Source organism: Chrysoperla carnea, chromosome 5 (genome assembly GCF_905475395.1).
Source record: "Chrysoperla carnea chromosome 5, inChrCarn1.1, whole genome shotgun sequence".
Classification (NCBI taxonomy): Eukaryota; Metazoa; Arthropoda; class Insecta; order Neuroptera; family Chrysopidae; genus Chrysoperla; species Chrysoperla carnea.
In genome coordinates, this window is record NC_058341.1 from 46,039,788 (window position 1) to 46,059,381 (window position 19,594).

General features: G+C 29.6%; 1 protein-coding gene across 1 annotated transcript in view; it reads left to right on the top strand.

Annotated features, from left to right (window-relative positions):
• The window catches only part of LOC123301863 (flocculation protein FLO11-like), a 33,654-nt gene extending 17,605 nt beyond the window's left edge, over positions 1 to 16,049 (top strand). Inside the window, exons 3-8 of the mRNA XM_044884799.1 lie at positions 12,714 to 13,547; positions 13,841 to 14,143; positions 14,212 to 14,366; positions 14,438 to 14,721; positions 14,803 to 14,966; positions 15,156 to 16,049. Of these exons, the coding sequence (XP_044740734.1) occupies positions 12,714 to 13,547; positions 13,841 to 14,143; positions 14,212 to 14,366; positions 14,438 to 14,721; positions 14,803 to 14,966; positions 15,156 to 15,491 (2,076 nt within the window). The 3' untranslated portion in view covers positions 15,492 to 16,049. The remainder of the gene's footprint in view (positions 1 to 12,713; positions 13,548 to 13,840; positions 14,144 to 14,211; positions 14,367 to 14,437; positions 14,722 to 14,802; positions 14,967 to 15,155) is intronic.
• The last annotated feature ends 3,545 nt before the right edge of the window (positions 16,050 to 19,594 follow it).

Below are 19,594 nucleotides of genomic sequence, written 5' to 3' on the forward strand. Positions count from 1 at the left end.
ATATGGGAATTTTTTTCAATCTTTGTACTTCCGTGTGATATATTATGTATCTTGTGGCCATGTAATTTTGCAAGAATCTTTTTTTTTATATTTTAATTACTTGGTGTCTATCTTTTGATTTATTAAAATTATGCTAAATTTTTATATAAATCTTGCATGTAAATAGTCAGTAAAACGAAATTTAATGAGTTTTTTAATAGTTTTTTAAACTATTAAAAGAATTAAAAAAAGAATTAAAATTAGGTATCGTTAATCGAAGTTTGAGTATTACGTTCGAAAAAGGGAAAATTTCACAACTCTCTTAATTGTACTTTAGGAAGATTAACTAAAATTTTAATTGGTAAAGTTTTACAATTTTCGTGTTTTAACGATTTTCGATAAATCACCGAAACACAAAAATTGAAAAATTCGACATCCATAATTTGATAGTCACATCACGGTTAAAGCTCTCATTTTGTTTATTATCTAAATACATGTAAAAATCAATTTTCGCTTCATTGTTGCCTCACAGTCTATGAAAATAAAGTGAAATATTGTTTGAAAATAAAGTATATGATGAAATGACAGATGAAAAAACCACAGACGGCTAAATTTTGAAAACCGTACACACCAAACTCAATATTAATCTTGAATAATTGGCACTTTGTTGAGAGTCACAAAGCTCTGAGTAATCTTAGCTTAGACGATCAAAATATCTAACTCAGTATTTATTCAACAAAACAAAATACATTTAGTCTTTTAAAAATTTAGTTAGCTATTCCGAGTGTCTTAACCAGTTCTCAACCTTTGTTGTTCTGAGCACGCCTATTTAATTAGTGTTTTGTTAATGTTGTAATCGTTTATTGTTTTAAGGCTAAATTACTTTTTGGAAATTGTAAATAAAAATATTTAGTTACAATTTCTTTATATTTTTTAATAACGGTGACTTCATAGAACTCCTTACAGCAAAACAAAAAATAAATACGCCTTATAATAGACAAACTCTCATCATTGAACGTCAAAAATCAATAAATTAAACTGAACATTTCGTTTTACCTCATGCATGATGATGGTAAATTAAAATTTAATAAAAATTATGCAATAATAAAAAAAATTTAAATTACACAGTACCCAATAACCTAATCAATATTAAAAATCTATAGATTTATCTATTAGATAAAAATCAAATATATAAAATTGTGCAATTTGTCAATCAATTTTTTATTTATATACGTACAATAGATCTTTTCATTGTATCACACAGAGCACAAAAATATACGCCTAAAAATAGTCATGTAAAAAAATTTGTAATTAAAAAGAATTGGAACATCAAAAAGCAGGCAGCATCAAACATCAAGCATAAACTTAAATCAAAAATATAAGATTAATTATGTTACGGTTAAAGTGAATAATCGAAATGTATTAATAATAGTCATTGATTTTGACCAATATGTTGTATTATAATTTATCTCATTAACTGGTAAATACTAATAGCGCCAAAGCCCGACTATGGCATGCATACGCCACAGAGAGTAAGCGCAACCATTACCATTCTTAAAATACCTTAACAAATTTAAGGGATTACATCAGACTGTAATGAAATTTCATCACAAACAATTTGATTGTATTCACTAAAGCAAATTTGTCAAGAATATTTTCGGGCGTTTCAAGTTCCTATTCGAAGTAAAATTCTGGGAGATCACAATTTTGGAACTCTTCTCCGTGTAATTTACCACACATACTCAAAGCTAAAAGACTAGAAGTTGTTACTCATTTATGAAGAAGTTGGAAACAAGTTCTCAAACTTAATGGGCTAATTTTGTTGAAATTTTGCACACTTTCAAATTCGATTGACAAGGCTTGAGCGCAGAATTTGTTTAAATTGCGCATTTCTTAATTAAACTGATAAATTTCAATTTTTTTTACCTATTGTTCACGAACTAATAGGTTCTCGCAAAGCATTTTCTGGATTTCGTTAAGCCTGGGGTTTTATGAACAAAAATTGGTAAAAATTAGAAATTCATCAAATTTTCACAGATTTAAGAGGGCAAACTGTATAAAACCTAGAATTTTTAATCCACCATTTTCAAGAGCAAACAAATCGGTCCTATTGCATGAGAACCAAAGATAAGCACTTCAAAGTTTGCACGCTTCTATATTTTTGTCAAAAGCTAAACAGAACTCCCAATTACTCTTGATTAATAACAACCGGTTATTATGAATAGTAAACAAACACATTATTAACTTTTACCGTAACAGGTATTTTATATACATCTACATCTACATATTATATTATGATGAAGAAAAAAGCTATAATAAAATTTCTTAATTTGATGACATTTTTCAAATAATTTATAGAAGTTATTGGCCCCATTTATGTATTTTATAATTTTTTAAGTCGTTAAATAATATTTATATTATAATAGAACCTGTTTTACTTATATACCAATTTTATTTCATACTTGATAAGTACTTGATGAATAGTACCAAGTATTTCAAAAGTAAATATCGTTCATATGGTTCTTTTACTTTAGGGCGTTACAACATAGCAAAGTCATGTTGAGAAAATTTTGAAAAACATCATCTAAATATATAAAAAATATACATAAATAATTGATAAATATAAAATAATTACTTAAAAAATCAATTTCATTATCAGATTTTTCTTATATACATATTTCTTCATATTTTGTGAATGCTGAATAAACGAATTATTTCAATCCATTGAGTTGGATATGTGTAAGCACTCTCAAAATCAAGTTCTGAAACTTAGTTGAATTAATTATTAGTTTGCATATCCCTACAAAGACACTCATTGAAAACAGTATCCGTAAAGTCATAACAGGAATTCGATAAATTTCAAAAAGTTGAAATATGGGTTCCACTTGTTAAAAAAACATATTCCGAACTTTTTAACAGGCAAAAGGTAAGTCACAAATACAAACAGGAACTAAAAATTCAGGCCATATTCGAAACATCAATTTTTATTATCAAATCCCAGTGGCGGATTTAAGGGGTGGTAAAGGAGCAGTTGTTCAGTGGTTCCTCGAAATAAGGCACCACAAGGGCACATGAAGTGTATTTACGAATACTAGAATAAAAAAGGCAGGAAAACGAAAAATTTACATAAAAGGGCACGATAAGGGGACATAAAGTTCATTAACGAAGATTAAAAAAATCCCCTTTACAGATTTCTCCCACTGGGCCTTTCTCCTTAAATCCGCCACTGATAAATCTGTCAATATATAATTAGAATCAAATAATTCTTTTACAATTCGAAGATAATGATCGTAAATAGTATTTAGAAATCATATGAAAAATTATTACGCTTTTCAGTTTTTACGGCACATAAAAAGTCGTAAAAACATGTCAGCAATTTGGAATCAAAAAAAAAAATTAAAAAATCCAAATTACTTTTATGTTTAATATTAATAACTTCACACAAATCACCATATAACGTATATATGCAAGTAATTAAATCTTATTATATGAATCATTAAATTTAAATAACAATTAAATTTTTTAAATAAATAAATAAGCATACAATAGTTTATTTACATATGTGTACATAAATTTTAATATAATAATATAAAATAATAACAATATATTATAATGATGATCTGTGAATGCAAATTTGAAGGATATATGTTACAAAACGCCATCCATACCACCTTCAAAATATATTTACTGCCTACACAAACTCTTAAGTTCAAACAAAAAAATTTAAATTATTATAATGGCTTAATAGATTTATTTTGTTTGTTTTTGACAATGATATTTTTGTTTAAATTTAGTTCATGTTTGAAGGATAAATACATTTTGAAATTTTTGACTTAATTTTGTCACAACAAAAAAATGTAACAAAAAAAGAACAAACAAAAAGTTCTTTTGTCACAACAAAAGAACTTTTAATTTGATTATTTAGTTCGTGTTTTTTATATGAAACTATTTTTAATTTTTTCGTAAAACAAATTTAAAAAAAGCAGTCTAGGTGCGACCCGAAAGATCCACACGACTAACTTCCTAGTGGAAAGGATAAAAAAATATATGTTTTAATATTTATAATTTTTTTGGTAAGAAATTTTTTTCATTTTTCCATGGACCTCTCAACGGGGACTTCGCCCCCTGCATCTCTAACGACGTTTAAACTATATAAATGATAAATGATAATAGTGACAATTATAGAAATTTTCATTCGAAAAACGGTACGAAAAACGGCTTGACCAATTTTTCTCCAAACCTACTCAGGTCTAAGTTACATAATTATGCGTTAAATGAAACTGGTCCCATGTCAATATCACCATTTGTTCTCGAGATATGCGAGACGAAAATTGAATCCGAACATACATACATACATACATACATTTGCACACACGGACATTCTTTTATAAACCATACTATTCGACTCTAAAAGCCTTGAAACGTGGAGATGTGTCTAAATTTTCAATTTGCAAAATCGGGCCCATTACAATGACTATCCCACTGGGAAGTTAAAAATATCTATCAACCCATAATTATTCAACTACAAAATATTATTTATTTCAAAAATTGTATTAAAAAGATAAATTCCTTTACAGTTTTATATATAAGTATTTCATTTACAACGCAATCATCGGCAATAGCTAAATTTATTCGTACATATTAAAATAACACATTACCAAAAATACAACGGGACTTATAAAGTAGAAAATATATGAAAGAATATAAAACTTGAAACAAAATTGAAACAAGTGAAAACAAACAATTGACTGAGTTAATTGTTGAAATACCATGTATAGGCAGTGTTGATTACTCTATCACATTACACATATACTCATACATGTCACAAATACATGATATTCCCAATTAATACATATTGTACAATTTGCGCTTAATTTGTGTCCTCACGGGTAAACAGTGATGTTTACGAAAAAACGTTTTAAACAAAAGTTGTTTATTTTGCGATAAGGAACATTTTTTACTCTTAAGCTTTTGTTCTGTCTCTAACGGTTTACCAGATGGGTCCTACGGTCCCAAGACCCAATTGACGTATGTTGTTGACCTATGTTGCTCATTTACGAACTTGACCTCACTTTTTACGTCCTGAGTACGCTGTAAAAATATCAGCTTGATAACTTTTTTCGTTTTTGAGTTATCGTGCTCACAGACGGAGGGACGGGCGGGCGGACAACCGGAAATGGACTAATTAGGTGATTTTATGAACACCTTTACCAAAATTTTGTGCGTATCATCAATATTTTTAAGCGTTACAAATCTGGGACTAACCTTAGGATACCTTGCATATTACATATATGCATGGTGTAATCACTAAAGTTTCCTATTTTACAAAAAATTTTTTCATGTGTTAAAAATATAAATTTTACCAAGTGTAATTTCTGTATCGTCCTAATCCGCGACATAACTGACCCCTTCAGGTTGGAATGTTTTAATAGATAAATCACCAAAAAGGACCAAGAACCAAGATGTTTTCCTCAAATATTACATCTTGGTGTTCTACAGTCTGAGAGTACCTAATATTTCGTTCAAAGTAATACCGGTTCGATTCTCTTTGAATATTTTTTATAACCATTTTTATGTAACCAAATTTATCGGTTCCTATATAATCATCCTCCTGTTCAGGTATTAATCAATGAGGAAATGAACCGTGATTTTATTACTATTAAAAGTAAATAGATAAAAATATTAAGAAAGAGGTGATAAAGTTATTGAATTTATTTTTAATAAATCAGATAATATCCAAATTATATTAAATTAATTGAGACTTTTATATGATTTTTATTAGCACAGAATTATTATTAATTTAAATTACACACTTAAATTTCACTATCGAATTAATTATAGATTTTAAATAATTAATTATTTAATTTATATAATCTATAGTTAAATATTATTGCTGTTTAATCTGTTAAACCTACTTTAATCTGATTAACAAAAATAAAACGCTTCATCAATCGCTATAAAAATAAAATATAAGGTATAAATAAATGCACCCACTTATGGTTAATCTATCTACATAATCACTACAGAGTATAAAACAAAGTCGCTTTCTCTGTCCCTATGTCCCTTTGTATGCTTAAATCTTTGAAACTACGCAACGGATTTTGATGCGGTTTTTTTTTAATAGATAGAGTGATTCCAGAGGAAGGTTTATATGTATTATAACATCCATTAAATAGTGGAGAAGTACTGCTATTTTTGAGGTTAATAGTTAAAAATGTAAAAAGTAAATAAGTAAAAATGTAGTGTATGAATTTAGATATTCCAAAGATAGCAGGAAATTTTCATGGTATAGGGAAAGGGGGATTGTTTTACTCCAAATTTAACGCGTGCGGGCCACGGGTAGTAATGAATAAATCAAAACTACTGGATCGATTTTAATCACATAGGCTATATATTTTATATCCGTCCGAAGCCAGAGCGTGCCGCTATGTTTTTATATACAACGTTCACAGTTTTTCTGTAGTGTATTTTGTATCAGCATTGCACCCGTGCAAAGCCGGGGCGGGTCGCTAGTTTTTAATAAAGTTTATTTCTTTTATTTTGGATTTTATTTGGATAGTCTGAGAAATGGTATGAGGTCGATCTTCACCTATCTGATAACCAGATGAGACATATTTTTTATGAAATTTTATTGATTTATAAACACATCAATAATAGCTTATCTATCGAAAAGTGTTGATGCCTTATTTTTAATTAAATTAATTTAATCAATTTTTTTCATGAAGCAGCAAGCTTATTTCATTCTTTTCGTAATTAAATTCTCCGTCTTGTGATACCAATTTAATTACGAAAATAATGTTATAAGCTTGCCTGGCGTGTTTATAAATCAATTAAATTTCATACAAAATTTATCTCATCTGATGATTATCTTACGGACGAAGTTCGAAATTATACCGTCTCCTGTACATAGAAACTGTTCTTATGTTTAATCAAAATTTTACGCTGGAAAATACGATTTACCTTGCCTATTTAAATATTTTTATAATATAAGGAAATAATGATGTTAACAATCAAGGAAATTTTATAAAAACAATTTCTAATTCTCATAAATCATCTTACGGACGTGGTGATTTAACCAACCTTTATTAAAATATTTGTTCAGCAAATATTTTAATAATAAAAGCTAAGAATTATTATAAATAAATAATCTAAATCAAATAAATAACAACATTTACTTTCTATATAGTACAGGGTGGCTAACTAAGTTGGCAGCATATGGAAAACTTTTTTATTATAAGGTTTACGAAAAAAAAGTATTCCCTATAAAAAGCTCGTATTTCAAAAATATTAACATTCAGCTATTTTTGCCTCAACGTATCCACCTTCGTAATGGCTCCCACTCAAGAAAAGCTTGCGAGGATGCCATACCAAGAAGGTCTTAACAGATTAGGAGATAATCTGAAAAACCAACAATTAAAGGCATGGACCAGCTACGAGGGAGAGCGAATCGCCAAAAGCCTGTTGGGTGAAGGAAACTCGCTCGGTAACAGAGCCGAGAAGATCTTGAAACTAAACAGAGCTGATATTAGAGTCATCGTAGAATTACTCACATGGCATGATAACCTGAACAAGTTCCAACATCAGATTGGAAAAAGACAATCTCCCGCGTGTGACAGATGCAGAAAAAATTCAGAAGAAACATCGATCTACTTTCTCTGTTACTGCCCGGCGCTCACACAGCAGCAAAGGAAATGGTTTGGTCCGGCCCTAGTCGAACCAGAAGAAATTAGGAAACTCAGCGCTAGGCAAATCCTGGGTTTCAGTACATCAGTTGGTTATAATTGCCACTGAAAAGCGTAGCAGGGATAGAGTACAAGGGTGTACTTGATCGATCTACTTTCTCTGTTACTGCCCGGCGCTCACACAGCAGCAAAGGAAATGGTTTGGTCCGGCCCTAGTCGAACCAGAAGAAATTAGGAAACTCAGCGCTAGGCAAATCCTGGGTTTTAGTACATCAGTTGGTTATAATAGCCACTGAAAAGCGTAGCAGGGATAGAGTACAAGGGTGTACTTGGCCAGGTGCCCTGAACCATTGCCTCGAGGCGCTATCCTCGAGCATGGCCCGCTAACCTCCATACCCATACCCATCCACCTTCGTGTTCCATACATGTAATTGGTCTTTTACAAAATTGCTTAAATACACTCCTACATATCTCGGGAGTAATTTTTTGAACCGTTTCCCCTATTATCTGTTCAAAAGCGTCTACATTTCTAAACGACCATTAACATTGCAATCTAACTTTCTCAATTTGTGGCCACTCTGTATATTCGAAGTTACAAGTGCATAGCTGAATGTTAAAATTTTTGAAAGCAGAGCTTTTTATAGAGAATAAATTTTTTTCGTAAAACTTATAATAAAAAGTTTTTCATATGTAGCCAACTTAGCTACTAGACACCCTGTATAGAGTTTGATAGTATTTTATTAAAATTCCTCCTCATTGATGCGTGGGACTGTAATTATTACTATTTATAATAATTTATGAATATAGATATTGGAATTTATAAATTTTTATTATTAATATATACTTGTAGAAAATGTTATATTAACAGATCAGATGTTATTAATCGCAATAAATTTTTTATTTAGACAAAAAATTAATTATTTGTTATATTTGACGTTTGAAGTTGCTTAAGTAAGGTGGAGAAAATCTTTTCAAAACGTATTTTCAAAATTTCAATAGTCTTACAAATGAAAATTCTGAGAAATAATGCATGTTATATATATTATTAATCACAATGCTTTCTGTTTTTTATGGTTCATTATACCCTTGTAGTCGGTTATTACGCGAGATATAAACTCCCAAAGAAAAAACATTGTACCCTGCTCTAAAATTTAGAAATCAATGAAAATTATTATGGCTTGCAATTAATTAAATATTTTGAGAGCTTACAATTAAAATATTAGCTCTATATAATTTGCGATATATTCACTTGAGAAGAAAAGTTTTTTTGAACTGTTTATTGCATTTTTAAGTACCCATTCAACGATATGTAATACGATGTTTCTTCTTTATATTATACCTCGCGAAAAATTCGATAAAACATTACTTAAATGTAGCTCTCATAGATCATATGGCGGAATCCTTTTATGCATGTACAAACTTGACCCATTTTTAGCCGCCATTGTCCCGAAAAAAAGATATTTACTTAAATCTTTTCTTGGGAATTACCTTAAATCTTTATAGTTACTCAATAAAAATAATTATTTTGTTGTAATTCCAGTAAAGTATTTAACCTTATTTGTACAAATATATTTTGTATACGTGACCTGGTCACAATGTAGCCTGGCTGGCTTTCTCTTAACAAAAAAAAAACATTTTTTTTTATTAACAAATAAATAATCAAGTTAAAGAGAATATATATCTTGACATGGTAATACAATAACCATAGTGCGTGTAGCTTGTAATGTAATGTAGTAATGTAATAATAATATGTACATCTTACAAATACTTGTCATCAATTATTGACACCTTTCATAAAATATGAAGCTTGTTTTGTAGATGTAAATATCAATAAAAAATAGCAAATAATTGTACATAAATTTAAAATATAAGAAGATAATAACCTTAACATATAAATAAAGTAAAAAAAAATTTATTAAATTGTTATAATAACATTTTTAATACATATTTATATAATAGAATATTTATTAAGTCCTTTTGTATTGAGAATAATACTTGGTGATTAGCGCCATTGATTACATAGTAACCTATGGGATGATCAGATTATTTTTATACATTTTTAATTTGAACTTGAAGCAAACGACATGAGATTTCAATATGATTTATTTTTGTAAATGAACGCCTTTTCATGAAAAATGTTTCTTCGTTTTGTGAATTATATTTTCCATGTTTTGTAAAAAATATTACTCGAGTTTACTCGATTTTTATACCATGTATATCTGAAATATATCATAGTATATTAATTTTAGTCCCAAGTTTGTAACGCTTAAAAATATTGATGCTACGAACAAAATTTTGGTATAGGTTTTCATAAAATCACCTAATTAGTCAATTTCTGGTTGTCTGTCTGTCCGGCTGTCTGCCAGTCTGTCAACACAATAACTCAAAAACGAACAAAGATATCAAGCTGAAATTTAAATAGCGTGTTTAGAGCATAGAAAATGAAGTCGAGTTCGTAAATGAGCAACATCAGTCAATTGGATCTTGACATAGGTCAATTGCATCTTCAGTTTTGAATGTGTGGCTATCTAAGAGTGGATATATCTTTCTTTATTTACATGACGTAAAAGAACAAACCATTGCGTCATCAACACTGTCCATACATGGTATTTTAACAATTAACTAAGTCAGTTGTTTGTATTCAATTGTTTTATGAAATAATGAATCTGTATGAATACAGAAATTCTGGTATTTTATAAATAAAAGACCTAACATGGCTTGTATATGTGTCTCTCAGCAAACTCGCGTGTTCATGAATCACGTAACATCCGGAAAATTAATAGTTTGTTGTTTGTTTGTGGCATGGAGGTGTTTTTTTATAACTCCTATCTGATCATCATTTATACATCAAATGTATTCATACCATACGTGGAACGGTTTATGCAATGTTATAGATGCATATTGTTCCCCAGGTCACTTGACGGAAATTCATTATTAAATTAAATCGGTTGATTCATTTGAATAAATTTTAGATTTTGAACTTGAATTATTAAAAGAAAGATATAATATTATTTGGAAAATCACTAATGACGTCAAGCAGTTAATATGGCTTAAACAATAAATCTTAAAAAACAGCAGTGATCTATTGAATGGCTTGACCATTAAAAGAGTAGACTCTTTTTAATAAAACGTACATTTGAACAGAACTGTAAGTTAATACGATTTTTAAATCTATTTATTTATTCAACGCCAGCTCAAACCCCGTCTCAGAAGTATTACAGATAGGAGATGCAGAACCGTTGACTAAAAGAACGGAACTTATTGAATGTATCAGCAACTCCTTTCTAAAATATCTCCATGATCCCAGTTTAGGCCGGGTGTCATAGTTCTATTTAAAGGCACCAGTTGTCGCATAGCAAAATGATTTTCCACAAAATAAGTCTATCTTGGTGCTATAACTAGGTAATTTGATTTATATTTATAAATTTTTAGTGATGAAATAAACAATTTTAAAAATTATCAAAATATCATATAATGTTTTAACAAAATAAATAAATAAATGATCAATAAAAAGAAACATTTTTGGCAAGGTCGTATAGTAGATCGTTTTCAATTACAACATTTATGAATGTTTAAAAAACAATTTAATTCATAAAAGTTACTTAATCGTACATAATTTGATAAAAATTTATTGCGACAAATAAGAAAGTATTCAATGCATCCATTCTTTACTTTAAAGTGTATCTTCCCATTGAACAAATAACATGGATACACTAACACGTTAGCGGGATGATAATAATTGTCCGATTAACGCGAATGTGATTTTATTCAAGTATCTACTTAAAATATTTTAATCAAATTCTATTTGGTTATCTGCGCCAACACCAAATCACATCATGTCTGACAACACCAGAGTATAAAAAGTTAAAAAATATCGTCTTTCTTAAAAACTATATAATAAAAAAATTACAGAATGGAAATAAAGGCGTATATTTGTTGATGTTCTTATAGCAAGTGAATATTTCTATAGTCAACGATCTGAATACTTAATTCTAAAAAAAAGTACTTGACTGAGCAGCGGTATTGGGCGCTATTATTAATAAATTATCAAACTGCTCTACAGTCGCTTTCAAACTTCTCAGTCTCTGAAGTCGCTTTCAAGCTCATTTATACTAGCTTTTCCATTTACTAAAATATCTTATAATATTAAATTCGAACCGAACTAACACTGTGTCCGCTAGAATGTGTACAGGCATATTTTCTGGTTAGCATGTGACTAGGCTCATGGTGTTAAAAATATAATATAAAGCAGAAGCAGATATCACCTTTAGTTTGAAAGTAGTTTTATTTATACATATATAATTTTTATGGTCAAAATTGACTTGTAATTAATTGCTAAGAAATTAATTTATGAAGGTTATAGTTCAGTTGTATTATGTACAAAATAACATAATATGGCTAGGTCACATAATGTCGTGTCGTTTGTCACCTCATTTTGTTGGTGTGTTTTATGTTGAAATACTTTAGATATTTCAAAATACATATTTTATTATGTTTAATTTTAAGATGATTAATTAAAATCGTATAAAATTACATATTATATTACCTATATGCATGACAAATTGAATAATTATATTTATGAGGACATAATGAGCAAAATGTGAACAATTTATTGCTATTTCTAATGTTTTCATTAACCGTTCTTGTACTTTGGTTGTTTGAGAATTGCACTGTACTATTTTAGGCACACCATTTACTTTAAAATAAAATAATTGGTAGGATACTCTGTATTTAGACTGAGTGAATCGAAAATTAACTGAAGAGCATCCTGAGTAAAATGAGTAACCGGTGCCAAGTGCTCAAGTATTTATTACAATCATGCAACAATAATGTTATATGAACTTTTTTGTTTATTTTAAATTAGAATTAAATTGACTCGCTCCGAGAAAGTATTTGTTTATTTTCTATAATTTATCAACGAAATCACTTAATCATACCTCAAATTATTTTAATTCTATTAATAAATAGATTATGGTTTTGGCGTCGGTAGAGTCACCACCGCTGCTTTAACTTCTTAACAAAAAATTAAAGTTTCGTTCTCATTTATTCCAGGCTCAATATTGTAAACAAGGCAGTGAGGTTTGCTGCAAATTAGATAAATCATCATATCCAACACCATCATTCGTAGCTCCATCATCTCCACCAGCAGTAACACAATTCCAATCGGCATCAACAAATTATCAACAAAGTAGTCAATTCTCAGGAAATACAGCCGGTTCAACAAGTACGAAATATGTATCAAACAGTGTGAATCAATTACCACAAAGTACAATTGGTAGTCCAACATTCACATCACCAAATTTGGGACCATTATTACCTGGACCTTATTCCACAAGTGGAATCATTGTTGAACCTGGTGTAAATCCATTCAGAAACGTTGATGATATCCGTGGCCCACAATATTTACCACCAGTTGCATCTCCATCAACACCACCAAAAATATCAACTCCCAGACCAACAACAACGACCACCACAACTACAACTCCAAGACCTACAACACAAGCTCCAACGTATCTACCTCCAAGAGTCCCTGATTCAAGTGTTATTTACGTAAAAACAACTCAGCCAACTACTACAACTACCACAACTCAATCTCCAAATGCGTATTTACCACCATATGAAGGTGATGGAAGTGAAGTGAAAAATCAAAATATTTTACCACCATATGAAGGCAATCCATCAGACCAGGATCAAACAATTGTTGGATTTCCAACATCACCACGTCCAGTACCGACACAAGGTATTATATTGAATACAGCAGTTCCATCAGGATGTGCTGCCGCTTTAAAATGTGTGCCAGTTGATTTTTGTACGGCTGAAGGTGTAATTTCTAATACAAGTGTACGTTTAACTCCACAACAAAACGAACAACGAGTGCCATTAACTGTAAGTATTTATAGAAATTTAACTTGCGTTTTATGCATGATTCGCTTTGTGTAATCCAGGAGAGGTAGTTGCTAATTTATTCCCAGGCTCCAAAAACTGGGTAAAAGTTCTGTTTCGTCTCTTTGCCTTGCGAACGTAATCAAAAGCGTAAGAAATTGTAGCTTCTTCTCCCTAAGCCTACTTACATAGTACGTGATACGTCTCTGCTAATATTGAGGCATTTGGTAATGTCTCCCTGAACTTCAATGATATATAATTCCATGCAACAATTATAAGTTTTACCATTTTTTTAGGATTGTTTAGTAGCAGAATCATCAAATGTTATTGGTAAATGTTGCCGTGATCCAACATACAAAGACCCATGGCCAGTAGGCCAACTTGGATTATGGAACCCAGACAATGGATTTGATGATGGTCAATATAGACCAGACAGCCAAAAACCACAAAGAATTACTAATCAACTTGGACCTCAAAATCAACCAAGATTCCCTCCATCTGTCTCAAATCCATTTGCATCAGGAAGCATATTATCACCCACTCAAGTAAAACCTTCCCCTAACTTCTTACCTCAACCCACATGTGGTGTTCGAAATCCTGTAAGTACTATTTTATTTTTAAGTTTCTTGAAATAGGAACAATCAGCTAATAATCATGGTTTTTTCAGAATACACAACCTCGTGGCAACTCACCAATCGATGCTTCATTCGGTGAAATTCCATGGCAAGCAATGGTATTAAGAGATTCTAGTCGAAAATTAATTTGCGGTGGTATAATTGTTGGACCAGATGCAGTTATTACAGCAGCTCATTGTGTACAAGGGTAAGGAATTAAACAAAAAATTTCGAAGATCAAAAATAAGCACTTGAATTAAATAAGAATTTTATTTTCAGAATCCAAGCAAATGATATTCTAGTAAAAGGAGGTGAATGGCGTTTAGGAATTGATGAAGAACCAAAACCATTCCAAATTGTTAAAGTTGGTTCAGTTATTATTCATCCACAATATTCTCCCGACAATCTTTTTAATGATGTTGCCATTCTAAAACTTTCTGAGAAATTCCGTTTCGATAAGCATATCGATGCTATTTGTTTACCTGGAGCCGATGAAGTTATTGAAAATAATTATAGTGCTGGAAATTGCATTGCAACTGGTTGGGGTAAACAAGCATTAACAAGTAAGTTCATGGATCCGAACTAATAAGGATAAGTTTTCCAAAAGTACATATATTTATTTATTTCCTGATTTTTTTTTACAGTAAACATTCAAAATTCATTGATGCATCGTATTCCAATTAATCTTTTACAACCGGAACAATGTCAAAATACTTTGGCCAATAACCACCAAAACAGTTTATACCAATACAGTCCAAGCACATGTATTTGCGGAGCACCAAAAGTTCCACAAAACAATTTATGCGATGTAAGTATATGATTTCTATTACCAACTTGCGATAAAATAACACAACCTTTTTTAACCTTATGAAAAACAACAGCTAGAATAAAATTTTCCAAAAATAGTTCAAACTTTTGTTGTTTTATCGCGAGTTGCTATAACCATAGAAGGTACCAATATAGTTTTCATGAGCTAACTGAATCATGAATTTTTCAGGTTGATCAAGGTAGCGCTTTAGCTTGTGACTCAGGAAATGGTCATTATGTATTGAGTGGTATTTTCTCATGGGAAACTGGATGTGATCAAGGCAACCAAGTTGGTGGATTTACACGTTTGGATATGCAATGGGTACTATCACAATTAGGTCAATCTTCTTCCAATGGAGGTGCTATAAGAAACAATTTCGCATCTCAACAACAACAATCTATTTATCAACAAAAAACCAATCAATACTTCCCAATAAAAGGAAGTTATTCACAAAATCGTCCACAATATCGACCACTTCCAATCAGTTATAACGGTGCGGAACCTCCATGTAATTGTGAAGGTTAAATAAATAAGATAGAACAATAATTTATGAAACTACATCTATGTTTAAAAATATTTTGTATATCATTTTCATTTTATAAGCTAGATACTGGCTACTTTGTAGTTGAGTATCAAGTTACTCATGTTGATACTCGTTAATATTTGATGTACATGCTAGATGGCAGCTCTAGTAATAAACTCATAAATTTCCATCTATAAAAAGTCATTTCATCTAACTGAGAGCGACTTTTAGGCAATAAAAAAATGCAAATAAAAAGACGATAAAAAGTCTAAATTAAAGGTGAAGCATAGACTGCTTGAGTAAAACATGCAATTACCGCCTTGAATTCTAGAAACAAATCTTTCGCTACACAATTTAAGCGATAAATTACGAGGAGATCGGTAAGGTAGATATCTATATTTTGCTGTAGTTAATTTTGCCTAAAATTCTCTCTTTAATATTATTAATTACATTTTTTAAAAGACGTTGTTTTAAAACAAGAAAATTATTTATTATTTTATAAAATTTTTATATTTTTTTATTTGTACAAAGAGTATTCAGTTATTCTGTTTTAGTACGTAATTTATTGTATTTAAAAAATTGATAAATGATTGGGAAACAACTGATAATCCAAAAGAAAAAAACAAAAAAATAATAAACAGAATATTTATTTTTTAACTAGCTTTGTTCAAAAATTATCATTAATATTGTAAAATGAAACAATGCCCATCTTTTTAAAAATTTGTAATTTTTTGTTTTATTTTTTTACGAACGACTGCGATTTTGTAAAAATATATTCGATTTTAAATAGACCATATTTTATTTAAGATGATGTAATTTTTGCTTAATTAAGTATTTTTTTTAATTAGAATTATTTTATTTTACTTTTATTTTATTTTATAAATGGATAACTATGACAATTTTTTTTTTGTATTTAAAATACTCATTACTGATAAAGATATTTTTATGTTTTTGCAATATTCGAATAAAATAAAAATAATACTGTGATATTAAAAAAAATTTTGGTTTTATTATTTGAAGTAGCTCCTCCTAATTTAGTTTTTTAATTTTGATGTCTACGATTTTTAATACAAAATAGGGTTCTTTGTATAATTTTCGAAATTGTTATAAAATTTTTAAAGTGATAATACCTACTAAGGATCCACCTAAATTAACAATGCTATAAAAAGCATAAAATAAGAATAAGGGAGTCAAAATAATATCCTTTTATGCATAGTTTCTACATTTTCTGGTAGTGTAAAGAATATAAAAGGCTTTAAAGATTAAAACTATCAGGAATATTTGACTTTTTAACAACTCTATTTATAAAACAAAACGGGGGTGTACGATATTATATATACGAATAAAACCAGTGGCGGATCTATCCATATGGGCATGATGGGCATGCCCATCAACTAAATAGACTTAATAAAATAATGATTTAATAAAATTTAAAAAAAAAACAACAATAAATTGCTTTAAATAGTTAGTCTATTGTTCCTAATTTTATACCAACTGCCATTTGAAAATTTTTGGGGGAACATTCCAAAAATCGAAAAAAAATCCTAGCAAAATCAGTAGAAGAGTACTTTCGGAAATCAATTTACATAACCCTATATTAGATTCCGTTATCAATGAACCAAATGTTAGTGTCAGGTACTTGAATATCGATATCCAGGTAGTGAAAAAAGTGGTTAAGATGTACCGGCGGTTAAGAATAGTGAATCAACTATTATAAATGAATACCGACTCTGCATGGCCAAATGGAAAACATAATGTGAAAATAATTCTGCTTCTCATTGAAGTATGAGACCAAGTATTGTAGCGACTCTTCTACATTTCACGGAGTGAAATATTGGTTCCATGCAATGGGACAGGAACGATTATTCGGGCTTACTTTCTCAAACATCTGGAAAGCGATGATATTACCAACGCTTTCGTAAAAAAAAAGAAAACTTGAATTTGTTATTTAAGTAAGGAACCTAATAAAATTATTTAATGTAAAATGTATATACTAGCTTCAAATTAAATAAAATAATTTGAAGTTGTAAAAATTTCATCAAAATTGGTTCAGTAGTTTAGAGTCTAAATGTGACCCTGTGATGTCTAAAAAAAACGCACATTTTTCTGTAATTTTTGTGAGCGAACAAACATTTTACAGGTTTATAAATTTACAAATACATTATGGGTACAAAATCTTGGTTAGGGCGTCATATATTTTGTAAACATCTTCTTTGTAGAAATGCACGATTCGCATTTGGCCGATTTTCGGGTGCTGAACTGTGTCCATCATCTATTTTTATGGCTGAATCCTCGCTTGAATAAAACCAAAAAAACTTACCATTTCTGGGGACTAAAATTTATATAACTAAACAGTATCAGTGTAAAAAAAGGGACCATAAAATTGCATTAAATTAAGATATCATTTTAGTACAGTACAAGTTATTATAAAAATCGGCTAATAAAGGAAAATAATAGGAACCGCTCTCATTTTGCTAAGACCTCATGGGATGTGTTTTTTGGGTGCCAAATATCATTAGTAGTAAATATTATGAGTTAGTGGTGTAAATGTTTCTACTTATTAATAAGCAATAAATTTTTAATTCAATGAAACAATGAATAGCTCACTTTAAAAATTTGTATATAGGTAACTTGTATGCCGTAAATGTTGAGTATTTCTCAAATAATCGAAAACTACTATACATATATAACGCATACGTAATTCAAGTTGCCTATTAATAATTTTGTAAGTAAAGTTTAACATTGATTGTTTCATTGAATTAACAATTTATTGCTTATTAACAAATAGCAAAATTTGCACCACTCGTTCCTTACTCATGCCTGACTAATGATATTTGACACCTAAGGAACACATTCCATGAGGTTTTAGCAATATGTGTGCGGTTTCTTTCATTTTTCTTTATTTGTAACATCTTTTGATGATGAAAAACAAGATGCTCTTGGCTAAAATCCGTTCAATCAGAGGGTTACAATTTTACATTCAGTAAAACTGTCTTTCGTCATATTTTGAAATAGAAGAGTCAATTCGTTTAAAAATTGCGATTTTCATAATATTTGGGTCAGAATATGTAAATAAATTATGTTCATTAAAACTGAAATCAAAGTTTTTAATTTTTTACACTTTGTCTAAAAGAATTCTTCTCCTAAAGAGAATCGAAAAAAAATCGACAAATGATATTTTCCAATAATTTTACGAAAGCTTCGTTTTGAATTTTGGCTCTCAAAATATTAGCTTATCTTTGCCCAGTTTATAATCCAATGAGATTTCTAAGGAATATTTTGGAATAAAGAAGTCAAATTTCTTAATCGGTTTTTGATTATCACAATTATATCATAATTGAATTTTATATTTACATTGTAAATTAATGTTTTCTTGAATAATTAATGATTAAATTGACAATGAATCATTGCTACCGAAATTTTTAATAGACGTTATCGACACTTTTGAAAACTGCTATACCCTTTTTTAGTAACATTTTTGTTTCCTTCGCCTTTTTTGTAAAATTAGAACCTTTTACGTTACGAATACAATTCCAACGTCTTTATTTAATTAAAATAGGGGATGCTTATTTTTAAGGTGACTGATGAAAAATATATGGAAGTTTAATTTTTAGCTTTGTGATGACAGTCAAGATCCTCATCTGAATAAATACCATAAAAATATATTAATAAAAAAATGTTATTATTGGATTAAAATGGTATGTAATAAAAATAAAAACAAGTGAAAACAAACAATTGACTGAGTTAATTGTTGAAATACCATGTATAGACAGTGTTGATTTCTTTATCACATACCACATACATACATGTGAAACATACATAACTGATTATAGTATATACATACTATAAAATTTCCGAGAGTTTACGAAAAAATGTTTCAAACAAATGTTGTTTATTTTTTTATAAGGAACATCTCTAACGGTTTACAAGACCTAATTGACCTATGTTGCTCATTTACGAACTCTATCTCACTTCTTACGTCCTGAGTACACTGTAAAATTTTCAGCTCGATATCTTTTTTCGTTTTTGAGTTATCGTGTCCACAGACGGACGGACGGACAGCCGGAAATGGACTAATTAGGTGATTCTATGAACACCTATAGCA